General features: G+C 44.7%; 2 protein-coding genes across 4 annotated transcripts in view; both read left to right on the forward strand.

The window, feature by feature from the left end:
- The window catches only part of SYNPR (synaptoporin), a 97,395-nt gene extending 91,747 nt beyond the window's left edge, over positions 1-5,648 (forward strand). For all 3 annotated transcript variants that reach the window (XM_030956867.1, XM_030956868.1, XM_030956869.1), the window contains 2 exons: positions 2,652-2,843; positions 3,867-5,648. In XM_030956867.1, coding sequence (XP_030812727.1) covers positions 2,652-2,843; positions 3,867-4,133 — 459 coding nt within the window. In that variant the 3' untranslated portion in view covers positions 4,134-5,648. The remainder of the gene's footprint in view (positions 1-2,651; positions 2,844-3,866) is intronic.
- A 5,403-nt stretch (positions 5,649-11,051) lies between these two features.
- SNTN (sentan, cilia apical structure protein) lies at positions 11,052-14,228 on the forward strand. Its single transcript, XM_030957004.1, has 4 exons — positions 11,052-11,161; positions 11,765-11,799; positions 12,554-12,693; positions 14,070-14,228. Exons 1-4 carry the CDS (start codon positions 11,052-11,054, stop codon positions 14,226-14,228), a joined length of 444 nt encoding a protein of 147 aa, XP_030812864.1.
- Positions 14,229-23,653: the final 9,425 nt, after the last annotated feature.

Raw genomic sequence — 23,653 nt, forward strand, 5'->3', positions numbered from 1 at the left:
GCTGAAGGTTCTCAAAGATTCAACACAAATAGGAAGATGCAAGTTCACTCTAGGCATAGAATCATCCATTTTGGTCCTTGCATTGTACAAAGGAGGCAGAAAAAGCCATGTAGCCCTGATGAGAGCACCTACTGAAAAAATCCCAGTGTTCCATTAGCTGTCCTGCCTCCTTGGCCAGCTGTTGCCAGCTGTTGGCCAGGCTGCATGGTTTCCTCTTTGAGTCCCACTGTGCCATCTTTCACTTCTGGTTCGGTGTGTTTCTTATACCCAGCCAGACTTTACAGTTTTTGGGAGCTCCTCTATACAAGAACTGATCCTGACATCCCAGGAGCAAGAACCCCAAGGCTCTGACCTGCCCTGAAATAGGGGAGTTTGTAGCACAGAGGGCAGGGTTTTAGACTTTGTGAACACCCTGGCCCAGGGGAGCAGAGGAAGTCAGGAGAAGGCTGGGAACGTGGTGTGTGATGGGAAAGACAAGACCTGAGAAATTACATGAAATACTTAATGCCTTTAGGGCCATCCCCTCAGCTGCACAGTGCCATGGGATGATCTGGAAGGACTTACAGCCCAGGACATACCAGCAGTCAGAGTGCATCATGCAGATGCAGTAATTTGTGCAATGAGCCTCTCCAACATGGGGTCAGGGCCTGTAAGCTCAACAGCAGGTCTGTACCCCTGCTGCTGTCACCTGCTTCAAGAACTTTGCTTGCTTTTAAAATTTCTCTCTTTTTAGCAAGTTTGATCTCCTGTGTTGCATTAGTTTTAGTCAGTTTGTCTCTGTTTGCATCAAATTTCTACCTGCTGTTATGCATTTCTTTAATTGACACTGCCAGTGCACTGATTACAGAGCTGGGTTTAGTTTGCTTCAAATGTGGTGGCTTTGGGAGAGGGTTGCTTGGCATTTGGAAAATACATTCCCCAAAACTCTGCTGTGTCCCCATCTCTTGTGTCAGTCCAAAACTGCATGGGGCCTTGTTGGCATCTGGGTTGATAGCATGTCAAACCTCACAGCAAATAAAGAGCATCTCCCATCATCATCCACAGCTCAGCAGACATCTCGTGTTTCTACCAGCTGGAATTTTTAGGGAAAGTTTGCAATTGAACCGTTGCCTCTAGGAATCTCTTTCTCATTCACTGCTAAGACATATGAGATACAGTAATTTCTTTTGCTGGAAATCTCCCTGAGAAGAAGAATTACTCTGGGCTACATGCATCTGCCCACACGGAGTCTCTTTGGGTGTTAAGGGAGTTGTCAGCTCCTGGGCTTCGCGCTCTTCAAGAGAGCCCAGTTGGGCAGCGCGAAGGAGGTCAGAGGAACTCAGAGCTCGGTGGCAGACACAGGCCTGCAGAAAACAAATTGTTAAAAGAGGATGTATCCTTTGGGAAAGCATCCAAGCACAGTTAATTTAATCCCATCTGTGTCAGTGGAGACATGTTTTGTTCAAGGCTCCCTTTATTGACTGGTGCCTCGTCCGTCGTGGCGGGGCTTGCGCCCTGCACCCCTGGGGTGCCGCGGAGAGCTCCTTCCCCAAATGCCAGCTGTGCTTGTACATGAGAACGGTGTTTCCTAGGGATTGCTTACTGCTTTGAGAAGCAACCTGAAATGCTGGGTTCTTAATGAGTGTTTTCCCTTCCTTCCATGCACACCTTTATTTTGCAAGGGGGAAGGGGAAGCAGCCCCATGGGAGGTGGGATATCAAGATGCAGCGATGCAGTTAGTGGTATGTTAGACTTTGGCACCTCTGCCATCTGTTGTGGGCTGACAGATGGGATGAAATATGACAGCAGAAAGGCTCTTCTGTTTTAGCAAGACACAAGAAAGCTTGAAAAATCACACCTCCTCCCTCCTTTCCCCCCAAACCCACACACAACAGTGTCACTTGGCCACTTGTTCTGGCTAAGACAAGGAGAAGTTTATGCCTGTGCGTGCTCCCGAGAGTCTTTCAAGGGGAAAGTGAGCAGAGTGGATCAGAGCCGAGCTGCTGGAACCTGGAGGGACCACCCCACCTTCTCCCCTATTTTCATGGGGAATTAAGAACCAGTGCTTTACCAGGCCAAGGAGGAGTCTCTGCTTGGCAAGTCTTGCTGTTTACTTGCTCACTCATGGTAATTAGTGGCTGCATGGCTTATGCAGCAGGGACATTTGGCCTTACCTGTGGCTGGTGAGAAAACTCCTCATCTGGTACCTGAGGATTAGCCAATTTCAGGTTTTCCCTAAGACAGAAACACTTCCTATTGGAAACCCACCCTGACTGTCTGTAGGAGTACCCAGGGCAAGACCCAGCTCTAAGGAGGGCCCAGCTTCTTCACAGGCATGTTTATTTTGTAATTCATCCCAACACATCAGCCTGTGAACAGCCACATTTTCAAGGCAGCTCATTATCCTTGGTACCAGCCACATGTTTGTGGGAATCTTGCCTCAAGGCCAAAGGTGCAAATGTCAGCCCAGGGGCTCTGCTCCATTAGGCGTGTCAAGCACTTCTGAAAATTAGCTCTGTGGATGATGACAGTAACATAACCTTCCACTGAGTAACAAGCTCTTGGTATTTCCCTCCTCTGACACAAGCTTTCAGTTTTCTGGTGATTTTTAATATTTTTTTCCTTTCCAATGGACACACCAGTATAATGCTTCTAACTAATTTGTCTTTTAGGATTTCATTGTGACAGTGGTCTTCTCATTCTTGTGGCTAGTGAGCTCATCTGCTTGGGCTAAAGGACTGTCAGATGTAAAGGTTGCAACTGACCCTGATGAAGTGCTGCTGCTGATGTCTGCCTGCAAACAGCAGTCCAACAAATGCTTGCCTGTTCGCAGCCCTGTTATGTCAAGCCTCAACACTTCGGTTGTAAGTGACTTTTATTGCTGCTGTTCACCCTTACCTTGCAGTGTATTTTCATCTTTTAGCCGTGTATTGACCTAAATTGACTGGTGTAAACCAGTTAGCTGACATGATTTAATTGGAAGTGCAGTCTTGCTGCAGGGAAAGGCAGGCTGTGACTCACAGCAGCTCTGCCATGGAGCAGCAGCAGGGTGAGTGTGCAGGGTTGGGATGGGGAAAAGGCAGAGTGGCTGTCCAAGTGCATTGGTTGCCCCTCTGCTTTTAACTTACTCACTGCAACTCTTCTGCAAAGTCATCTGTGTGCTACTTTAGAAGGAAATGTTTATGCCTTACAGATTCTTCTAAAAATCCTCAGAAAAACTAACATAAAATTGGACTTCAGCATGTTAAAAAAAGAAAAACAAACACAAAAATCCCCTAGGCCACCAGACCAATCAAGAGCTCTCTTTTTAATTAGTTTCTTTCAATTTTATCTTTCCACAATTTCTTTAAACTAGATTATGTTTTCAAGCAAAAAAAAAAATTTTGCTCTAAAAACTTGACCTTTATTTTGAAAACAAAAAGCAAAGCAGACACCTTGTGAGCTACAGCTAAGGGAGATGAATTTGGGAATTTGCTCCAAAGCTGAGAAAATTTTCCAGTGGGTATTGGAAGAATCAGAGAATCATTTAGGTTACAAAAGATCTCTAAGATTATGGAGTCCAACTACTAAGCCAGCACTACCAAGTCCAGCACTAAACCATATTCCACATGCCACATCTACACTTACCCCACAGACGGTGACCCCACCACTTCCCTGGGCAGCCTGTTCCAGTGCTTGACAATAGTTTCAGTGAAGAGATTTTTCCTAATAACCAATCTGAGCCTCCTCTTGCACAGCTTGAGGCCATTTCCTCTTGTCTTTGGGAAGGAGGGGTTGGGAGCAGCTTTGCCTTCCCCTGGGACCTAATGTTATGGTGGGGACCATAACATTAGGTTGAGCTGTGAGTCTGTGGCTGCTGGTGACAAGCTCCTCTTCTTCCCACCCAGGTTTTTGGCTACTTGAACTTTATCCTCTGGGCAGGCAATATTTGGTTTGTGTTTAAGGAGACGGGCTGGCATTCCTCGGGCCAGCGGCACCCGGCGGACACCATGGAGAAGCAGCCCGGGGGCTACAACCAAGGTGGCTACAACCAAGACAGCTATGGGCCAGCTGGTGGCTACAACCAGCCAGGCTCCTATGGCCAGGTGGGTGAATATGGCCAGTCCCAGAGCTATGGGCAGAGTGGGCCAACCTCCTTCTCTAATCAAATTTAGGGTTCACGCAGCGCAAGCTCTTGCATCCCTTGCAAGTAGAGAGTTTAACAGGTCTCAGTTTCAGTGGCACCAGATTTTTAAGGGTTCTACATAAATTCATACTACAACACAGTGTTTAATGTCCATTGAAGGTCTAAGCCCACCTCTTTTGGCACATGGGAGGTGGCCAGGGGGCTGGAGTTGGCCTTTCTTTCCCTGACTAGCCAGACACAGTGGATGTGCTCCTCGCCGGTGACCTGGAGTTGCTGTTGTAGTAGGTACTGTAGAGATAACTTTATGGTAGTTTTGTATGTGTTAAGATGGTAGAAGCTTTTTGTAGCCTCAAGTCTGTAGTATTTAATATGCATAATATAATTGAATTTCCTTCTGCATTTTGGTGAAAAACGGAAGTGTTTTACTATGATTTCTACAGATTATTCTGTATATCCATGCATGTAACATTGCACCTAAATTTTCAGAACTGCCTGTCTGTGACTCTTCAGAGAGTTTGTTTTGGTTATATCTTTTTGTTTCAGAAGATTTTACTATTATTTCAGTTAACTGAGTCATCCATCTGTAATTTAGTGCATGGATAAGCAGTTTCATACTACCAAATGTCTGGACTGTGTAAATGGAACTTCTCGACTTCTGCCACTACATTTTGTTAAATGTCTGTTTAAAAGAAGTATGCATCTTTTATATATTTTGCAGAGTTGAATATATGGCTTACCCAAGTTCTGAATGCTTTGTAACTAAACTGTTTTTCCTTGAAATGGCATTCAGTAGTATCTATGGTACCTGACCAATGTTTATTCCATTTAACTCAGCTAAGTATTCCTTCTATAAATCACTATTTCTATGGATGTTTTGTGAATCTTTTAACGTGAGCTGTGGAGAATAAGGACCAAGTAACTGTGTTATATGTTTACAAAGGTATTTATTTAACTAAGATAACAGAGGTGCAGATATCAGTACACAAAATCATGTGGAAACGCCCTGTTGCTTGATACGGCAACATGAAAACCGCACGTATTGTTGTGACCTTACAAAGCATAAATATTCCTTTATGCCCTTTGATGAGAAGAAAACCTTTCTGTCCGTGCTGTTTCAAGATTGTTAGATATCCCTCTGTTAGATTGCTGCTCTGAGCGCTAGCTTGGTGCTAATGGAGAATGTAACTGGATTGACCAAATAACCCAGGCTCAGAGGAACTCGTCCTGAAAGAGCCAGAGCCAGCCTTGTAGCCTGTTTGGATTCCTCCCTGGGAAATTCAGCCCTCCCTCACTACAGCATATGGGATGCATTGACACAAATGAAAGCCTGAAGCACAATGTACTAATCAAAACTGATCATCTGCATTTCTAGATCAAAGTGTATCAGTATATAATCTTATTGTATGAGCTGTAATGTTGAAAGCATCTTAGCTTAAAACAGCTTAGTCTCTTCTATGATTGTTGTAACCAATTTATGGCTACTCAGTGGATGAATCTATATTGTGATATCTATTTGATCCTAATAAAGTTATTGCATACAATGCATGTTTTCAGAGTATGTTAATATTGAAATGTCACTGCCAAATAACGAAGATAACTATTAAAGAAAAATAACTATTCCTATGCCTGACCTTATTGGTCATATTCTTACTGTTTTCCAACACTTTTATGGGGATTGTGTTAATGTACAGTGGAATAGGACACTTCTGCAGACACCTGTCATTAAAGGTCAGTATCACAAGTTTTTAAAAAAATTAAAAGTGTGCAGTTTAATACCTGCCTGCCTCTTTACCTCTCTCTCCACTGTCAGTAGGACTAGCCCAGTACTGTGCTACCCATCCCAGTTCTGAGGATTGCTGGAAAGCTATGTGTGAGTTGTAGAGGAAACAAACTGGACTATCTAAATGTTCTCCTATTCCAAATAAGGGCAAAATACAATTTTCTGGGTTAACAAAAATGTTATTTTGGCTTTTGGTTAATGTGTTTGGAGTTTTTTGATTTATGTGATTTTTTTTGGTTTTGGGGTTGTTTGGGGGTTTTTGGTTGGTTCATTGGTTTTCTTCTTTTAAGTTTGGAAAAATGTTAGACATTGGCAAGTCAGGAGAATGTGAAATCTGTGTGTGTAGTAAGGGGTGTGATGGGATGTGTGGGTTTTTTGTAGTTTTTTTTGTTGTTGTTGTTGGTTTTTTGTGTTTTTTTGTTGGTTTTTTGTTGTTTTGGGGGGTTTGGGGTTTTTGTTTGTTTGTTTGTTGGGTTTTTTTTGTTGTTATTGTTGTTATTTTAAATTCCCTTTCTGTTAGCTGATGAGGAATATCCCAAACTGAGCTCCCATATCTAAGGTTCTCCACTAGAAATAGTTCTTGTGTCAACTAGCTTTCTTTTCTATCCAAAGCTGAGGGATGGAAATGGGTTTTGCTTTGGTTTATTCCTGCATTTCAAACCGGATGGAATTCTTGTGTAAGCATGTCAGCCCAGGACTGCAGCTTTCTGGAGTTCACACCCCTGGAGAAAGGGCAGTTTTTGATACAAGGCTTAGAACAGAATTAAGTTTATGTCATATTTTGGGTACTATTTGTGTAACTCCAGGTCTAAGGTTTTCTCATGAAGGGCAGAACTGGCGGAAGAGTTAACAAAAGTTGTGTAAGAGGCACATATTTTAATGGAAGACTTGCCCTTGCTTTACCCTGCTGGCCAGATCTTTACAGGTACCTCAGCTCCTTGCTGCTGTACAGAACAGTTGAGCCAGTTGTTACCCTTTGGGGACTGTAATCTTCACTCTGAATTAGGAGGGAATAAAAATCTCTATCTATAGCTTCTCAGATTAATAAAGTATGGCAGCAGCAAAAGTGAAAACAAAAATGATGCATGCACCTGTCTGTGTTATGTAAGAAAATGTATTTGAATGTTTCCTCTGTCTTCCTCTAGATTTGAGTCTTATCACATCCTTTTGCAGTTGCTGAAAAATTGAAAGTTTATTTCAGCTGGGGATGGTGACTGCATAGCCAAGGGTTGAGCAACTTATGAAAAAGACTGTATTTGATGTTACCTGGATTTAAGACAAATAGCAAAGTAAACTCGAGCATCCTTTGTGAAACTGCTGCTGGCAGCCTCCTTGCTTCCCTGCTTCATCATTAGAATATCTCTGCCAGCTAGTTGAATAACTAGGTCAGCCTGGGAGAGAAAAAACATGTTCCTTGATCTTTGTGCTGTCCCTCCTGTTTTCCCATGTGTTTCTCTTTATAGCCCATTTCTCAGCTACCCAAGTTAGGAGCATATTTGCATTATCAAGTGTGAAGCTATGGGGGAGAGGCAGGTGCATCTGGTGAGTGTGGTGGGGAGGGGGAGCACAGGGCTTTCTCTCCAGGTGCCTCAGGTCCCCCCCTCAGAAGGGGGATGTTCACCTGCTGGTTTGGGTTTCCCCCATTGCTCCTGGAGCATCAATGCTCCAGCTCTGCAAAGTGCATCCCCAGCCCTGGGTACCACTGGCTCTGTACATCCTTCCTGCCCAGCACATCAAGGAGACAAGGGTGAGTTCAAATGCAAACACAGCCCACAGGGCTCTGCCCTGGCTGGATGGGGTTGGGGTTTTTGTGTGTGATATTTTTCCTGATGACCAAATCTCCTTCATTGTGGCCATTGATCTGCACGTAACAGAACCCCAGTGATGGCTAAGACTTGGAGAAAGTTTGTGCTCTTGTTGCATGAATTCATGTTGCAATTGCCTGACCTGATTAGGTTAATTATTTCAAATCTTTATATGCTCTCAAACTGAAAGAGCAATCCAGGCTGTAGCCCTGAATCAATCTTGGCTGAAACTGTGATGTGCTGATATAAGAGGCAGTGGCATCAACACGCATTGCACCTCCCTCTAGTCTGCTCCTGACAATATCTCCAGAGTTTCACAGTTAATATGACAGACAGATCAAGAGCTACTGATTAAAAACTGCCACTGTATTATTTAATCCTTTTCAGAAAAAGTTCTTCTCATTATGCCAGATCATGTCACAAGCATTTAGTCCCTTGTCCACTAGTTTTAATATAGATTTGAGTCAAAATTCCTTATGTGTGAATAGATGGTCTACTTAGCTCATGCTGTCCTCTAACTTCAATATTCTTTTTTAGGATTTCTTTTTATTCCCTACTTCTGCTAAACCCAAGAGCTTTTCCTTTTGGAATTCTCTAACATCAGCAATAATTTGTATTTTGCTATTAATATATCTGGTGCTGATTATCCCCTCATTTGTCAATGACATCTATCCTTATTATGAAGACCTTAGCACTTTGACATGAAATTTTAATAGTTCAGTGGGGAGGCATCCTGTTTGTTGCATTTAGTTCCTGTTGTTGCATTTTTATTGTTGTGTCCCCCATTAATGAGATTTTAGTTTTTTTAAGAATATAGCTGCCTTTCTGAAATCTAAATATCCTATAATAAAACATTCTCAGAGGGAAAATTACTTGGCAGTAGTATTTTCAGGATTAAAGATCATCTGGTTCCATCCTCCCTGCCATGGGCAGGGACACCTTCCACTATCCCAAGCTGCTCCAAGCCCTGTCCAACCTGGCCTTGGACACTGCCAGGGATGGGACAGTCACAGCTGCTCTGGGTGAAGAATTCAAGCTGTTACCTGCCTGGGTGCAAGTTAGCAGCTCTTCTCCTGCAGCTCCTGGAGGGTTTGCTGGTGAAATGAAAGCTGAGAGGCCGGGAGGTGTGAGTGTGTCTCCTGTTTCAGGTATTCCCTCCTGCCTATGTCCCTGGGATCCTGCCCCACCCAGGTCATCTCTAAGGGAGTCAGGGCTCTGTCACACACACGTTTCACAATATCAGCCTTCTGAAATGCAAAAAGCATTTCCTTAAAAAAGGAGGAGGAAGACTTCAGGAAAATACCAAAAGTGAAGCAGAGGCTGTGGCTTTTTGCAGTGGCAATTATTTTAAGTGAACTGCCTGTAAGGATTTTGCAGTTTGAAGTGGCAGGTTGCGTATTTTGCACAGACAGGATTGTTAACGTGTGAAACATGCTAAAAATTGACCAATAAAGGCACCTGGATATTTCAAACATAAATAGTGAGTACCAAAATAGCTACAGAGCAGATGGCCTGGCTCCACACACACCTTGCTGACCAGAATACTCGAGCAACACACACAGCCAAAATCTCAATCTTCAAAGCTGATCATCTGCAAAGGCAAGGGTTATCCTCATGCTACCCCTTATCTGTCAGGCACAAACGCTCCTGCACACATTAATTAGTGTATCCTAGAGGGATAATGAACCCGGGTTTGTCTGAACTTGCTACTACCCCAGCAAAGCAAATCACCTGTTCTAGAGCTCAGGCTCTCAAAGTCGGTGAGATTAAAACAACTGTGAGCTGAAATCTGATCTACAGTGGAAAGATCCCAAAACACAGAGGGCTGGGTTTGCCAGCCCGCTCACAGTACTGCCTGCCACTGATAAACAGGAAACTGAGTCTGTTTCTCACTCTCATTTTTTACCTTGCTAAGACCAAGCATCTCCATTCCACATATTAACCAGGATGTAATGCTTTTCATGCCTCCTTGTATGGTTCAACAGATGTGAAAGGGAATTATCACTTCAACATGATATCAAGACTCTCTCTTTTTTTTTTTTTTTTTTTAAGCTGATGGCAGATTACTAAGCCTGAATTCTTGTTTAATTTTAGTGTGTTAATTGATGGAATAATGAGCATTGATTATATGTGTTTTGGCTTCGTCATTGCAATTACAGGCTCTGTTTTATTCATGAGCCAGTCCTAAAGAATGCACTAGAGATCTAAGACAGCTTAAACCTCTCAGAAAAAGGCTCTGAATTGTTTGAGTAATGACACTCTTAGATGGAAAATTAAAGGTTCTCTTTTCCCATGCTTTTTAAGATAATTAAAATCCAGGAACGGTAAGGTGGTGAACATCCTTATTCATTAGCCCTCAGTAATTTAGCTTCTACTAAATGAGGAAAACATTTTAATTCTCTAGGCCATCTGTTGCAGTCTCCTTTGTGTGTCCCGTTACATAAAGTCTCATCATGGACAGTTTTAACATCAGTATTGTATCCTTTCACCAGGAACGATGAGCTGGATGAGGTAGTTGAAGTCACCACCTATTAACAGACCACCCTGGAATAAAAGTGGCTGCTTTGTCTTTTCACTTGAAGTTATCCTGTCTAGACACCTCTAGGCAAGGGATCCGCAGAGAGGAGCCCGTGCATGGAGCTAGGCAGTGTGACAAGCTGTGTTTTCTAATAGCAATATCCATGCCAATAAATAACAAAGTTCACTGGAGCCCTTCCAGTTCCTCTAATGTGCGCCTGCTCTGCCATATGGCTCCGAGCTGCTTGGGAAGCAGCACTCCCTGCTCGGGTGGGAAGCACAGCCCAGGCTCCCTGCTGGGGGCTGCTTTGGAAGTGGTTTGGAGGCAGAGCAGGGCTCTTTGCACTGTGACGGGGAAATAGGATAAATATTAGAGCAGGAGTGTGCTCACCCAGGAAAAATGCTGGATCAGGAAGTAGGAAATGCTTGGATTCCAGCTCTGGCTGCAGGAATAACTCAATTTATAGCTTGGGGCAAGTTACGTTATCCCACACCAGGAATGTTTCTCATTAAAATTATAATTTGTATAGATGAATGGATGCAGTGTCGAAGTTATTCCCGATGCAAAGTCACATCCCCACAGGTCTGAGAGGATCCAGGTTCCATTATGAGTTGGGTTTGTTTCTGTCAAATTCCCCTGTAAAATTCAAACCCCACTGCTTACCAGCCCAGCAGTGCCTTCCTGCTGCAGACCGGTGTATTTCACTGGCTCCAGGATTCCCAGGTAGTGTTTACATTATTGATAGGCATGGCTACAAGCAGGCTGCTTCCACGGGGCAGAGCTTCCATCCACCTGCTTGCTATTACCCCGTTGCTTGGAGATCACAAACAGCCTGGCCTGGAGATGTGTGGCTGCAGAACAAGTGTTCCCAGTATGAAGCAGTACTCAGTCAGTCAGCCAGCTCCTGCTTCCACCAAAAAAGGCCCTCCAGCTGCTGCAGGCATGCCCAAGGGGTAAGTCATCTCTTTGTCGTGGCATCTGGGTGATCTGCCATTTGTGTTGAAACTCATTACCTGGGTGTGTTTGTCTCCATCACATGCTCTGTAATTCGTTTCTAGCAATTCAGCACAAGGTAAGCCGGCTTTAGGTTTTGATTGAAAGCAGGGGGGTGATTCTCACAAATGCGAGTCCTGCTGGAAATAAAAGCTATGTGCCTGCTCCAAACTGAGAGCTTTGGCGAGGAGGGGATGGCAGACCCCTCTCCACTTTCCTGGTTATAGGTATAAAACTGAGAAACCTCTGGGGCCTCTTTCATGTTCACGGAGAAATTACATGAAGTGTGTTGCAATGTCCCTCACTTAAAATTAATAATCAGCTTTAATAACAACTCCAGGCTACTCACTCAGGTGAGGGATTAGAAGCTGTGTGATGTCCTTGTGCTTCTTGTAGAGGCCATTTTCCTTTCCACTGTGAAGGAAAGACACTGTCCCTTGGGAAGCCCTGAGTTCCTGGGTGATTAAATAAAACAGAAATGAGCAAGCTCATTAATGGAGAAATTCAATACCCAACACAATTTACCAAGTGATAACTGTGCCTCTCTGCTTTCTCACCACCAGTGTACCCATTGCCAAGCAGCTGGCATCAATTAAAGGTAAGGGGAGCCCTTCATTGCCCCTTTGGGGTTCAGGTCCTTCACAGCCCACATGCAGAAAGTTCTGGCAATGTCACAGGGCTTGCAAAGGCCGTGCAGATCCTCAGCTGGTGCAAGTCAGGAGGGTCTCGTGTTCCTGTGCCATGTTCTCCTGTGTTGTCACATTTCCTGTGCTTGCCTTTTCATTAAAAATCACAGCATAAATCATCTGTGTAACCCCTGCTAGCAGAGCTTGTGAGCATCAGTATTTCAGAGTTGTGCACACGGGGGGATGAATGCAGCCCAGATCCCAAGTTTGCCATAATGCTGAAGTGCAGAACTGGTGCTCAGACACAGATGCCTCCAAAGGGGCCATGTTTGCCCTGGTGCAGGTCTCTGGGACTCCAAATGCATCCAGGAGATGGTCACCGTGGCCTGTCCCCGTGGTGTGGCAGGTCCTTGCTGGATGCCCAGGGTCAGCATAGGCCAGGTGGGTCTCAAGCCCCATGCTGTGTCACAGCCCTGGCTCTGAGGGAAAGCTCCCTTCAGGCTGTGATTGCATGGGATATGAGGCATGTTGCTGGCCCATTCCAAATAAAATCTGGGCCAGATCCTCTGTGGGTATAAACAGTTTCGGTCTCATTAACTTTAATGAAACTACACAGATTTCCACCCACCCAGGATGGTTTTAACAGATTCCTTTCAATTATATCTCAAAAGTTTTTTGGGTTTGGTTTTTTTTTTTTTTTTTTGGATAAACTTTTCCTCCCTCCAGCTCTAAGAAAAGGCTCAGACCTTGAAAAGGCTTTTGCTACAGCAGCTTTGGTGTATAACAACCATGCTGACCCTGAGAGCAAGCTCAGCAAATCTGAAACCAAGAGCTTACTGCAATCCCAGTTCTGGCATTTCATCCAGGTGAGGGGGTCTGCTGGGTGGGTGGCGCTGGGACAGCCCTGGACAGTCCTGGGCACTCTGGGTGCAGGAATGGCAGCTCAGGCTCTCTCCTGCAGCTTGGCAAGCATCAGTCAGTCCATGGGGTAATCCCAAGTGAGGCTTGAGGGGTTTGGTACCAACATTCTGTGACTGAGTTGCTTTAAGTTGAGCCTGTGTCTAACACAGGGCCAAAGGACGGGCACAGCAACAAACCACAGCTGATTCCTGCTTGAATTTGTTTAAAGAAAACTGGGTAATTGTAAAAGAAACCCCAACCAACCAACCAAATTAAAACCCTTGGATGATAGCAAAAGGCTGGTTTTATGAAGAGAAGAAACTCATGGTGTTTGATGAGGTGTTTGGTGGTTTGCCAGAGCACTGGGGCCAGCCCTGAGCTGCAGAGCAGTGTCCACTGCTGTCACTGGTGGGTTCCTGGGAGACAAGGGGAGGAAGGTGTGGTGAAAAACCATCACAGCAGCACTTGTGGCTGTCAACTTACCACAGGGGTTTATTTCCCCTCTGTAAAAAAAAAAAAAACAAAACAAAAAAAAAAAAAGAACAAAAAATTATCAAGTGGTAGGAAAAGCTATATAGGACTAATAAAAAAGAGCTCAAGTAAGTAAATGAGAGAGGTAATGCCTTTACTTCCAAAAATAACAAATTCACATTACTGGCTGGGGAGAGGAAATTGGCACCAAATTAGAAACTAGGCACCTCATTGAAAAAGAATTGAAAATATTACTGGAAGCAATTAAGCTTGGGATCCTGAGATGGTTTGGAAATTATTAAGCTAAAAAACTAACCTCTAGCAAAGCTTTTTCGTTAGGAAATATAAATAATAGATATGTTACGGAATTTTAATAATCCATTCCAACAGGAATGCCCAAGAGGACCAAGAGTAGCAGTATTAAAGTTATGCCTGTAAAATCAACAGTTTCTGAGACCTTCACAATATGTATTTGTAAATATTTGAATATTAAATTTAAGAGGATTGGTTGGTTGGTTCTTCCTCCCAGTTTTATCAGGACACAAGATTCCCTTTTTTATTTAACAGTTACCAGCTGTATCATCATTGTCAGATTTTCAGTCATAATTAGGTGTCTTTTAGACATAAAGATATATTCTGGATTCTGATGGAAACTTTGAGGACTGGTTGTTCTCCTTTCTGACTGCAATAATATTTCTGTTTGAATTTCTTTGGATACCTCTTGAAAAACTAATATGAATGTTGACATAACAACTGAATGGGAAAATAAAAAATACATTAATATTTACATAAGTAGATGTCTTTCTTTTTTTCTAGTGAAGCAATAAAAAAGGAACTTCATGCTTCTTTTTTTTTTTAAAATCCTCCATAGGGCCAAGAAAACAAACCAAAATACCAGGAAATAATTTCTTCCTTGGATGAGGAATCAGAGAACAAAATTAATTTTGAAGACTTCATGATCTTGTTAGTCAGTCTCACTCTAATGTCTGACCTGCTGCAGGAGATCAAAAATGTGAAAACCACAAAATGATCTGTGATTTTAAAGAAGAAATGGCCTGGCACCATATGAGGAAAGCATGAGTGAGGTACACACAGAGTGCCTGGATACCCTGTGCTGGTCCCTTTGCAATGGAATAAAGTTGTGTCCAAACCTGGCTGAACTTACTCCTCTCTGAAACACTCCATGGAGCTGGTGCTCAGGGATTTGTGTCCTCTCCATTTGTGCTTTGGCAGGGTGAGTGGCTGGCTCCTGCTGGGGGCAAGGGCAGGTAACAGCTGGGGGCAGCCCCCAGCCCAGTTCAATGCCAGGGAAAGGCAGCCCAGGCTCTCTCAGACCTCTCCATCCTCTCCCTATGGTGGTGTGGGACATGATGGAGACACAGCTGCCAAAATGTCCAGGTTCCCTGGAGTCAGGGCTGCCCAGCTCCCTGGGCTCTCCCAGCCAGCCCAGGGGGCTCCAGCCCTGGGCAGGGGTTACCAGTGATGGGTTTCACAATGGGCAATGACCACAAAAGCTGTTCCTGTATTAGGTAAAGATTGATTTTAGCCTGTGTGGTTTCCACCCCAGCATTAACCCTGCTGAAGGGAGCATTTGTTTACTTCCGTTTCCTCCTCCGGCTGCTTTCTTGGTTTGCACATCACAATGGGAGGAATTTCAAGTCCAGCATTTGCAGGGCATCTCTGGCAGTGCTGTGCTTGGATGACCAGGGGAGTGACCCAAACATGCCAGCCAGCTGAGTCTGCTGTTCCATGAAAATGTTAAAGCAGAAACCAGATAAGAGGTGATCCAGACCAGGGATGGTGAGAAAAAAGGGTGGCCAATAAATTGTTTGTTTTGGAACTGAGTGATATTGGTCAGGGCCAGAGCCTCAGTATTAAATGCTCGTCATCCTAATATTTGGTTTGATTCCTACCTACAAAGTCCTGGCTCAGAGCCAATATTTATCCCACTGTGACATCCCTTTAGGACACAAAAAGCAGTCTCATACCCCAGGAACAGAACAGCCCCTGTAAGGATTTAATAAGAATCTACCAAGATGAATGAGCCCGCAAAATGTTGGAGCCTTTTAAATTTTTTCTTCTTCCTTGGCTAGAAAGAGGAAGACAAGAATGATTTGGCTTTGGTGGGTAAATTTTTAACAGGAAGGGATCAAACCCTCTAGTGTTAAAAGAGGGAAATTAATGCCTGCTGAGTAATGAGATTTAACTCTGACATAAAAAGGCTCTTAGTGTTTTCAGGGGCTAAGATGATGTTTTGTGATGGATTTTGAAGTGAATGAAAGACCAGCAGTCAATTGTTTGGAGAAGGAATGTCTCTGTGCAGTGTGGGATGGAGCTGAAAGAAGAAATGCAAATGCATGTGGTGGGTTTTGAAATGAAGCTCAGCAGGTAAGGCGCTGGTTTGGACCTCAGCCAGGACAGGCCTGGTCTGGAGGCCAAACATTCACAACTGGTCCTACTACAGATAAAACCTCTGATTAGCAAAGCCCCTGCTGTGATGGTGGCTGCAAGAACAAGCAGCATCCAGCCTGTGGCAAGAAGTGACAAAGCCAGTGTGCAGTGTTTCTGTCTGTTCTGTCTGTCTGTCTGGCTGCTCAGGGAGCATCCCCGTGCTGAGGGACTGCTGTCCCCGTGCTGGGAGCGTGACTGCTCCCATGGGTGCCCATCCAGCCTCCCAGGGGTGGGATCACCCACCTTGCTATCCCAGTTTAACACTGATTCTGCGTCCCTGGTGTTGCTCAGTCACCTTCCCTGCCCCCTTGTTTTTTTGGCCAGGTAGATTTGTGAAAGCCTAAAATATCAGCTGATACTCCTTTTCTGGGGTAGGAAGCTGGACTGAATGTGAGTCTCTGGGCAGGTTTCCCATTACTCAGGCAAAGAATACACAGCACAGCCCTGAAAAGATTGCTTGGGAGCCACTGGTGATGCTGGAAGCATAAATTTGCTAATATCCCTCTGCCACAAAAAAAAAAAAAAAAAAAAGATATTGTGAAGCCAATTAAGAAAAAGTTCTTTGTTCTTTGAAATTGCTAAGGCTCTAACAGAGTTTTTGTTGTTGCTGAAATGTTTCTAGATCTTGCATAACTTGAATTAATGACTTAAGAGCCTTTTATCAGCCTTATTCTCTCTGTCATCTCATCATGTGCAAACCCTTTTTATCCCAATTTGGTGTGTTGTGAGCAACATCCTGAGTCCCTGGCTAGGATCAAAAGCCCCTTGTGCTAAGCACAGCGAAAATTCAAAGTAAGAAGCAATTCCTGAACAACTCACTGGCAAAGATATTCAAATGGTAGGGAAGGAATCAGAGGCACAGGAAAAGCAAGTGAGCAGAGGTAGCAGGGCTGGATTCCAGCCTGCACTGGGCTCCTCACACTGAGGCCGAGACACTGGGACAGTTTCTGAAAGAGTTTCTGAACAAGGTGAATGGGGCTCAATCTGCATCAGTCCTTGAAAGTCCCACCTGGTGCTCAAAAGCAGAAGGAAATGCTTGGAGCAGCCTCAGCATCTTCCTCCAGTTACGAGCAGGCAGAAATCTGCACCGTGACTGTGGAAGATGCTCTTTTATTAACTCAGAGTGTTTGTGCCCTGAGCACTCTCAGCTGCTGGCTTTGAAGCTGATCTGGTGCAGGCAGCATGTCTGGCTGCATCCTCAGGGAGCAGGCTGTAGGCTTGCTCAAAAGGCTGCTGTTGTGCTTTATTTTGTTCCTCGCTTACTCCTGTTGGGAGCAAAGAGAGTTCAGCAGTGATTTCTCACAGCAGAGCCCAGCAAGGGCCAAGGAGCTGAGCAGCAGCTGAGCTGATGAGATCTGCAGGTTCCTCCGCCTCAGCAAGTGGGAGCATCATGGCAGTGTCTGATACCCCAGAAGTGAAAGTGGCGTGAAGAGCAGCCAGTGAGGACCTGACCTCTGTGTGCTTGGGGTTGTGTTGGGATTTGTGCCCTTGGGATTTGGCATCCAAACTGATGGATGCCAGGTCTCTGCTTGAGTTTGGAAAATGAAGCTGGGCAGTCCAAGTATTCTTACAGCAGGGACAAGCAGAAAGACCTACAACCCAACCCTGAGACCCTTCCTCCTCTTCCAATGGTTGCCCAGACAGCCTTCCCACTATTTCTTTGATTTGTTTTCCCAGGAGTATGAGATTTGTTTACTTTGGCACCTGGGACTGTTGGAGGAAGTCTGTGTACTGATGCTGATCCATTTGCTGGTGAATTTTTCTTGATCCAGTTGTTCTGCCACCATCCCCACATAATGCTCTTTTGAGGTTTGTTTGAAGAAAACCTGCACTAGCAGACACATTCAGGTTAAGCATTAAATGACAGCTTTTTTCTCTGAAGCTGGCAGGGGCAAAAACCACACTGGGCATGGAATATCCACAGGTAAATTCCCTTTTTTCTTGGGACACTGGGGCTGGTATCATAGCATCCCTGGGTTTATACACCACTATGTGGATTGTATAGTGTTTTGCCTAATTAATTAATGAAACCAAATTGCAAAATTGCTTTCTTATTAAACTGATCTCACTGCAGAAATAAGGCTGATTACTTCCCTGACAAATTTTAATTAGGCAGCTACAACAAACTGTAATAAAGAACACAAATTAAAACCAGATCTTACTAGATGTCTTTATCAAATGCTGTGTTAGTACCAGGCAACATACACAATGATTAAATTATACAGAAAAACTCATTTTTTCTCTTCTGGTAAAAACCTATCCTCTTTCTAGGGGAAGAAGCATTTCTATAAAAATGTCACATTAATAATCAACACATCAGTAAGTGTTTATTGGTAGTTGCTTTCAACAACAGCTCTTGCACATTCTGCAAAACTCAAACATTAAGGCACTCTTTATTTCTCCTCTAATTTTATACTTGTAGTACACATGACCCAAGGTTACTGCAAAGCCTCTGAGGGCAGGAAAGGCTTTATTACCTGCACATTTACTCCTCAATTTGTCGTTCCTCTTTTAGCTCTTTAGGGCTTGGATCCAGCTCAGCTGAAACCAGAACACAATTTGATAAGGATTTGCGTAAGAATTGTAAGCAGAGGCCCACACAAATTAAGCATTAATTAATGAGCACCTAAAGCCTTCTGCTGAATGCAGCCTGAGGCCAAGCAATGCTGGGAGTGCTCAAGTACATGTGAAGGAAAGAGTGGGTAAGCACAGCAAATTAAAGAGAAATGCTTAATTCTTCTCTAATGCCTATTCCAGCCCTTGAGACTGCAGAAGAATTGCAGATTTCTTATCCCTGTTAGAGGATAACAAAGGTCAAAAGGAAAGCTCTTCCTCAGGGAGCTGAATTCATCCGGAAGCTCCCAGGCTTGTGTTGCATCCAGGATGCTGGAGCAGCAGTGGTGCTCTGGGCTGCCCCCCAGCCTGGGCAGTGTGTGGGTGCAAAGTGGGGCTGGGGGTGTTGGGGTGGGCGTTTGGGGTCTGCTGGTGCCCTGGGTTGCAGCAGAGGGGCAGGTTTGTGCTGCCTGTTGCAGGGTCTGGGATGGGAGTGAGGAGAACACTGAGGCGACAGGACAGTGATCTCTGGACTTGAAAAAAGGCTACGAGGGACCAGAGACTTTTCAAATCTCAATTGACCATTTTCCTTATGTTGTTGGATGCATAAATCTAACACATTGGCAAAGGACTCCTGAGGAAACTGGCTTGTGGCTTTCATGGGTGGCAGCCACGCTCTGGACACACCTGCTGCCCCCACCCCACCTGTCAGAGCCAGAGCCTTCCCAGGACAACATGTTGGCTCTGATTCTCACCTTTTTTTATTTTAGCCCTGAGAAATGTTTAGCAGCTCTCCCTCGGGTGTTTAACTGGCAGCTCTCAGCTGCTACATATTTCAAATCAATTCAGGAGTTCTGATAAAAGGAAAACACCCTTTTTTTACAGAGCTCTTGGGAGAGAGGCCAGGGTGGTGGCCTTCCCAGGCTGAGCAGATGGAGAGCTGTTTTGTCCTGCCTCACAGGTATGTGAAACACCTCCTTGCGCTTGACATCTGTTAATGGAACATAAAATAAATGCTGGTATTAAGTGGACATGGGAGGTTGTTGGTGTCCATGACCTAGTGCAGTTGTGTATCTGTCTTGAGCACAGAACTTCATCCTGCTAGACTTAGGAAAGGCCTAGGGAGATCTTGGTTTTTTGGTTTGTGGTGTTTTGTTTTGGTTTGGTTTGGTTTTTGTTTTTTTTGGTGTGTATGTTGCCTGGTACTATCACAGCATTTGATAAAGCCACATCTGGTAAGATGTTTTTAATTTGGAAAAAGAAAAGAAAAAAGCAGTAAGAGCTTAGGAAAGGCAGGACTGTCTCCTTGAGCTGGAGACCACTTGATCTGTCTGTGTGCTGTGCTGCAACCTGGGAGCATCTTGCTGTTGACAATTGTTTCATAACAAGATTCCTGGCCAGATGTGTGCATCCTGGTGGGTACCAGGAGCTAACAGGGGCCAAGAGGTGCCCTGACATCGATTGGAGCTCGCAGTCAGTTTGTCAATGTAACGGGGAGAGCTTGAACTGTAGCTAATAAGAGAATGTATTGAAACAGTTGTGTCCTGATTGCTGCAGCCCCCCGGGTGTCTGTAACCACTCAAGAGTGAATGCTGCCCTCGGGGTCCCCCTGGGAGCTGTGGTGGCTGTCCCTGCGTGCTGGTGCTGCCCCGGGGAAGAATAGGAGGGTTTGGCTTCCCAGGCCCTTGGTTTGCTCTGAAGGAATGTATTTCACTTGTTGCTAAGATGCTCCTGCTGATGTTCTCCTACGGAGCCCCACAAGCTGCTGTGCTGCCTCCCTGCACATCTGCCCCGGAGCCCAGGGAAAGGTGGCACAAAATGGGGTGGGGTATTAGTTTATGTAGACCTGTGTATGTCTATAAAATATATTGATTTAAAATATATATGATACATTTTTACTTATCTATACACAAGCTGTAATATATATGTACTATGTAGAATATATAACCATTAAGACACACTATACACTTAGTATAACCACTAAAATATTCTATGCTGTGCATAAAATATCTCTCTGTGCATATAAACGTATGAAACCTCTTAAAATATCTCTATGTGCATATAAACATATGAAATCTCTTCCAGTTTTCACTATTCTGACTCCTCTCACCTAAAAACTTCATTTTGCTTCTGAATGACTTTCTAGGCCACTTATGACTGCAGTGAGAAGAAAAAATCACTTGATACGTTCCTTTTCTGTTGAAAAACTGGGGCTTATTCCTAGCCTTGTGGGGTTTGGGTTTTTTATCCCTCTATTTATTAATGCATTAAAAGATCCTCCTTCTCATCCTGTGACATCCTAGCAGCTTTAAGTGCCTTGGAGAGGGGCTTTGTTAAAAGCCCTTTGGCATTAAAACGCTGCTAAATGGAGTAGGCAATCATTTTCTGGTGTGACAGTGCCTTCCTCTGCCAGGAGACATCCTGGGCCCTCCCTGCTGCTGCTGCTGCTCCTGACAAAGCTTTTCCCCAGCTTGCAGGCACTGGTCTCCTAACCTTTAGTAAGCTCTCTCTTAAACCTCATCTCACAATTGTCATTTCTCTTGTCTCTGGTATTGATGCTAATGAGAGCAGGGTTGTTACCCACCACAGGCAGCTGTGACTGGGATCTCTAGTGGAAGATCCTTGAAAAATAGGGTTTTTTCCTTTTTTTAAGATCTGTGAGCTGAGGACTACTTTACTGCCAGGGAGAGTGTGAAGAGTACAAAGCCAGTCTTATTCATAACTTAATATTTCTATTCTCTCCTTTCCTGCTAGTTAGAACCCAATGGGTGCCAAATATTTCATGAGGGTTTGGGACTTTCCTGGCACATGCCACTTTTTTTCTTTTTTTTTCTTTTTAATATCCTTTTTCCTTTTTTTTTTTTTTCCTCCATCACAAGCTCCTCCACTGTAATCCAGCCCATTAGTTTGGAGGGAGGGGGGCCATGATGATAGCAGAGCCTTGCTGCTTTGCCATTTTGCCTGGGATGCACTGCTGTGCTCTGCCTGCCTCTTGCTGAAGGTAATTACCGTGGCAAAGTCATCAGCTCCTTCTCCAGACACACACCCACACCTCCCCAGCTGCAGGAGGCAGCAGCCAAAAGCTCACGTGGTGTTAGCTCTGAGACACTGCTCCAAACCCGTGAGTTTCAATTATTCATTAGCTCATGGTGCCCTGGGGAGGTAAGGAAGGCTGGGACTGTGAGGAGTCTGTCTGGAAATAGAGTTCAAAGATACAAAGGGTTCATCTTGGCAAGAACAGATGTCCTGGAGAGGCGTCATGTGACCCTGATTTCAATGAGGTGACCTGGTGAAGGAATCTATAAAGTTAGAGAGTTGTCCCCTTGTCCTGGGCACTGGTGAGGGCACACCTCAAATCCTGGCTCAGTTTTGGGCCCCTCACTACAAGAAGGACATTGTGGGGCTGGAGAATGTCCAGAGAAGGGATGGAGCTGGGGAAGGGTCTGGAGCATAAATTTGATGAGGAGAAGCTGGGGGGGCTCAGCTGGACAAAAGGAGGCTCAGGGGGGATCTTTTGGCTCTCTACAACTCCCTGAAAGGAGGCTCAGACAGGTGGGGGTCAGTCCCTTCTCCCAGGTAGCAAGGGACAGAATAAGAGGAAACAGCCTGAAGCTGCTCCAGAGGAAGTTTAGGCTGATTATTGGGAAATGTTTCCTCACTAGAAGGATGGTCAGGCATTGGAACAGGCTGCCCAGGGCAGTGGTGGAGTTTCCACTCCTGACAGTGTCCAAAATATACGTGTATGTGGCACTTAGGGATATGATTTTTATGGTGAACATGGCAGTGTTGGGTTAGAGGTTGGATTCAATGAGGGTAGAGATCTCTTCCAACCTAAAATATTCCATAACTCCCCACACACAGACTTTGTCCCAGAGACTGTTGAGTGACTGCAGCACCACAGGGTAGGGATGCTATTGGCTGAAGTATCCAAAACAAAATTGTGGGGAATATTTAACAAGCTTTTTTTTTTTTCCTCAGCAAGTTTTCTTTGCTTTACTGCAGGGCTCTTAATTTGATGAATTAATGTGAGAAGTGCTAATGTACCAGCAAAGACAGCAGGCAAAGATCTGTCTGCTGATCCCAGACATGACTGATTTCAGCTGTGCTGCTGAGCATGGTATGTGCTGATGCCACTAAAAACTGCCATAAAGATAACAGCAGGATGTGTGCAGCCTCACAGGAAGGTGTTTGTAGCTTTCCACTTCTCCTCTCCCTCCTGGATGAGACTTGGGCAGTTATCTTTGAGAAGGAAGTGCAGGATGCTGGGACTCTGCTCTCGAGTGCACTGGACAGAGGTGCCCACACTGTGAATGGTGACACTCACACATCCCTTCCTGAGGGTTTCTTTTAAAGCTGTGGAGGATGAGCTCCATCCTGGAGCCTGCTGCAGGCTGTGATTCTCCTACACTGGCTGCCCATGTGCATCCTCCCAGCATCAGCTTTGATTGCCCAGTGCTGGAGCCTGAGGAAAGAAGCTCTCAGCTGCAACATCTGCAATTCAGCCCCAGAGAGATCTGGATCTGAAGACAAGTCTAGCTCCTGTTATTCTGAAACTCCAGGTTAAAGTGTCCAAAGGGGAGACACTGCCTTGTTCCTGATGTATTTGAGCAGGCAGCTCACTGGCTCAGGCTTTCCACACATACCCTATATAATTTTACAAAACCTATTTAAAGGGCATGTAGTGATAGGACAAGGGGTAATGGCTTTAAACTGAAAGAGTAGGTTTAGAATATTAGGAAGAAGTTCTTTCCTGTGAGGGTGATGAGGGGCTGGCACAGGCTGCCCAGAGATGTGGATGCCCCACTCCTGAAAATGTTCAAGACCAGGTTGGATGGGGCTTGGAGCAATGTGATTTAGTGGAAAGTGTCCCTGCCCATGGCAGGAGGGCTGGAACTAGATGATCTTTAGTATCCTTTCCAACCCAAGCCATTCTATGATAGAAACAGGGGTCTGTTGTTGGGTTCCTACAGTGTTTCCAGAAGCAGCTCTCACATGGTCACTGTGCTCAGTGATGTGTTGGTTCTTTCACAGCATAAAATAACAATCGTGGTTTGCATATGGAAAAACACCTTTACAACTTTCTGCCTGGTTGAACTTGCCCACAGCAGGTTCTCAAATGATTCATATTGAAATGGAGCCACCTTGAAATGCCTGTGTCTCAAGAGACCTCCAAGCAGAGAGGACAAGACTGCTCTGTTGCTTTTTTGAAAGATAAATGACCTGACTGCGAGTGGCAGTCTGCTCACATGAGGAGCGTTTAGTCATTTGGCATGAAGCAGAATATCTAAACCATTAAGGTGTGTGGGCTCTGCAGTGCATAAATAAGTTACAAATTAGGGATTCTAAGTGGCTGCTTGCCCCTTGCATGCAGTGTTCCAAGCGATTACTGTTCTCTTTGTCTAATCAGAGTTCCTCAGCTCAGAGCAGGTTTCTAATTTAAACACTCGAGTA

Source organism: Camarhynchus parvulus, chromosome 12 (genome assembly GCF_901933205.1).
Source record: "Camarhynchus parvulus chromosome 12, STF_HiC, whole genome shotgun sequence".
NCBI classification, from domain to species: Eukaryota; Metazoa; Chordata; class Aves; order Passeriformes; family Thraupidae; genus Camarhynchus; species Camarhynchus parvulus.

What these genes read in the sequence shown, in the direction of transcription:
- SNTN (XM_030957004.1), top strand. Translation starts at nt 11,052, where the DNA reads ATGTGTGGCTGCAGAACAAGTGTTCCCAGTATGAAGCAGTACTCAGTC. An exon ending in GCTGCAGGCATGCCCAAGGG is followed by an intron (nt 11,162 to 11,764) that starts GTAAGTCATCTC and finishes TCTCACCACCAG; the next exon opens with TGTACCCATTGCCAAGCAGC. An exon ending in GCAGCTGGCATCAATTAAAG is followed by an intron (nt 11,800 to 12,553) that starts GTAAGGGGAGCC and finishes TCCTCCCTCCAG; the next exon opens with CTCTAAGAAAAGGCTCAGAC.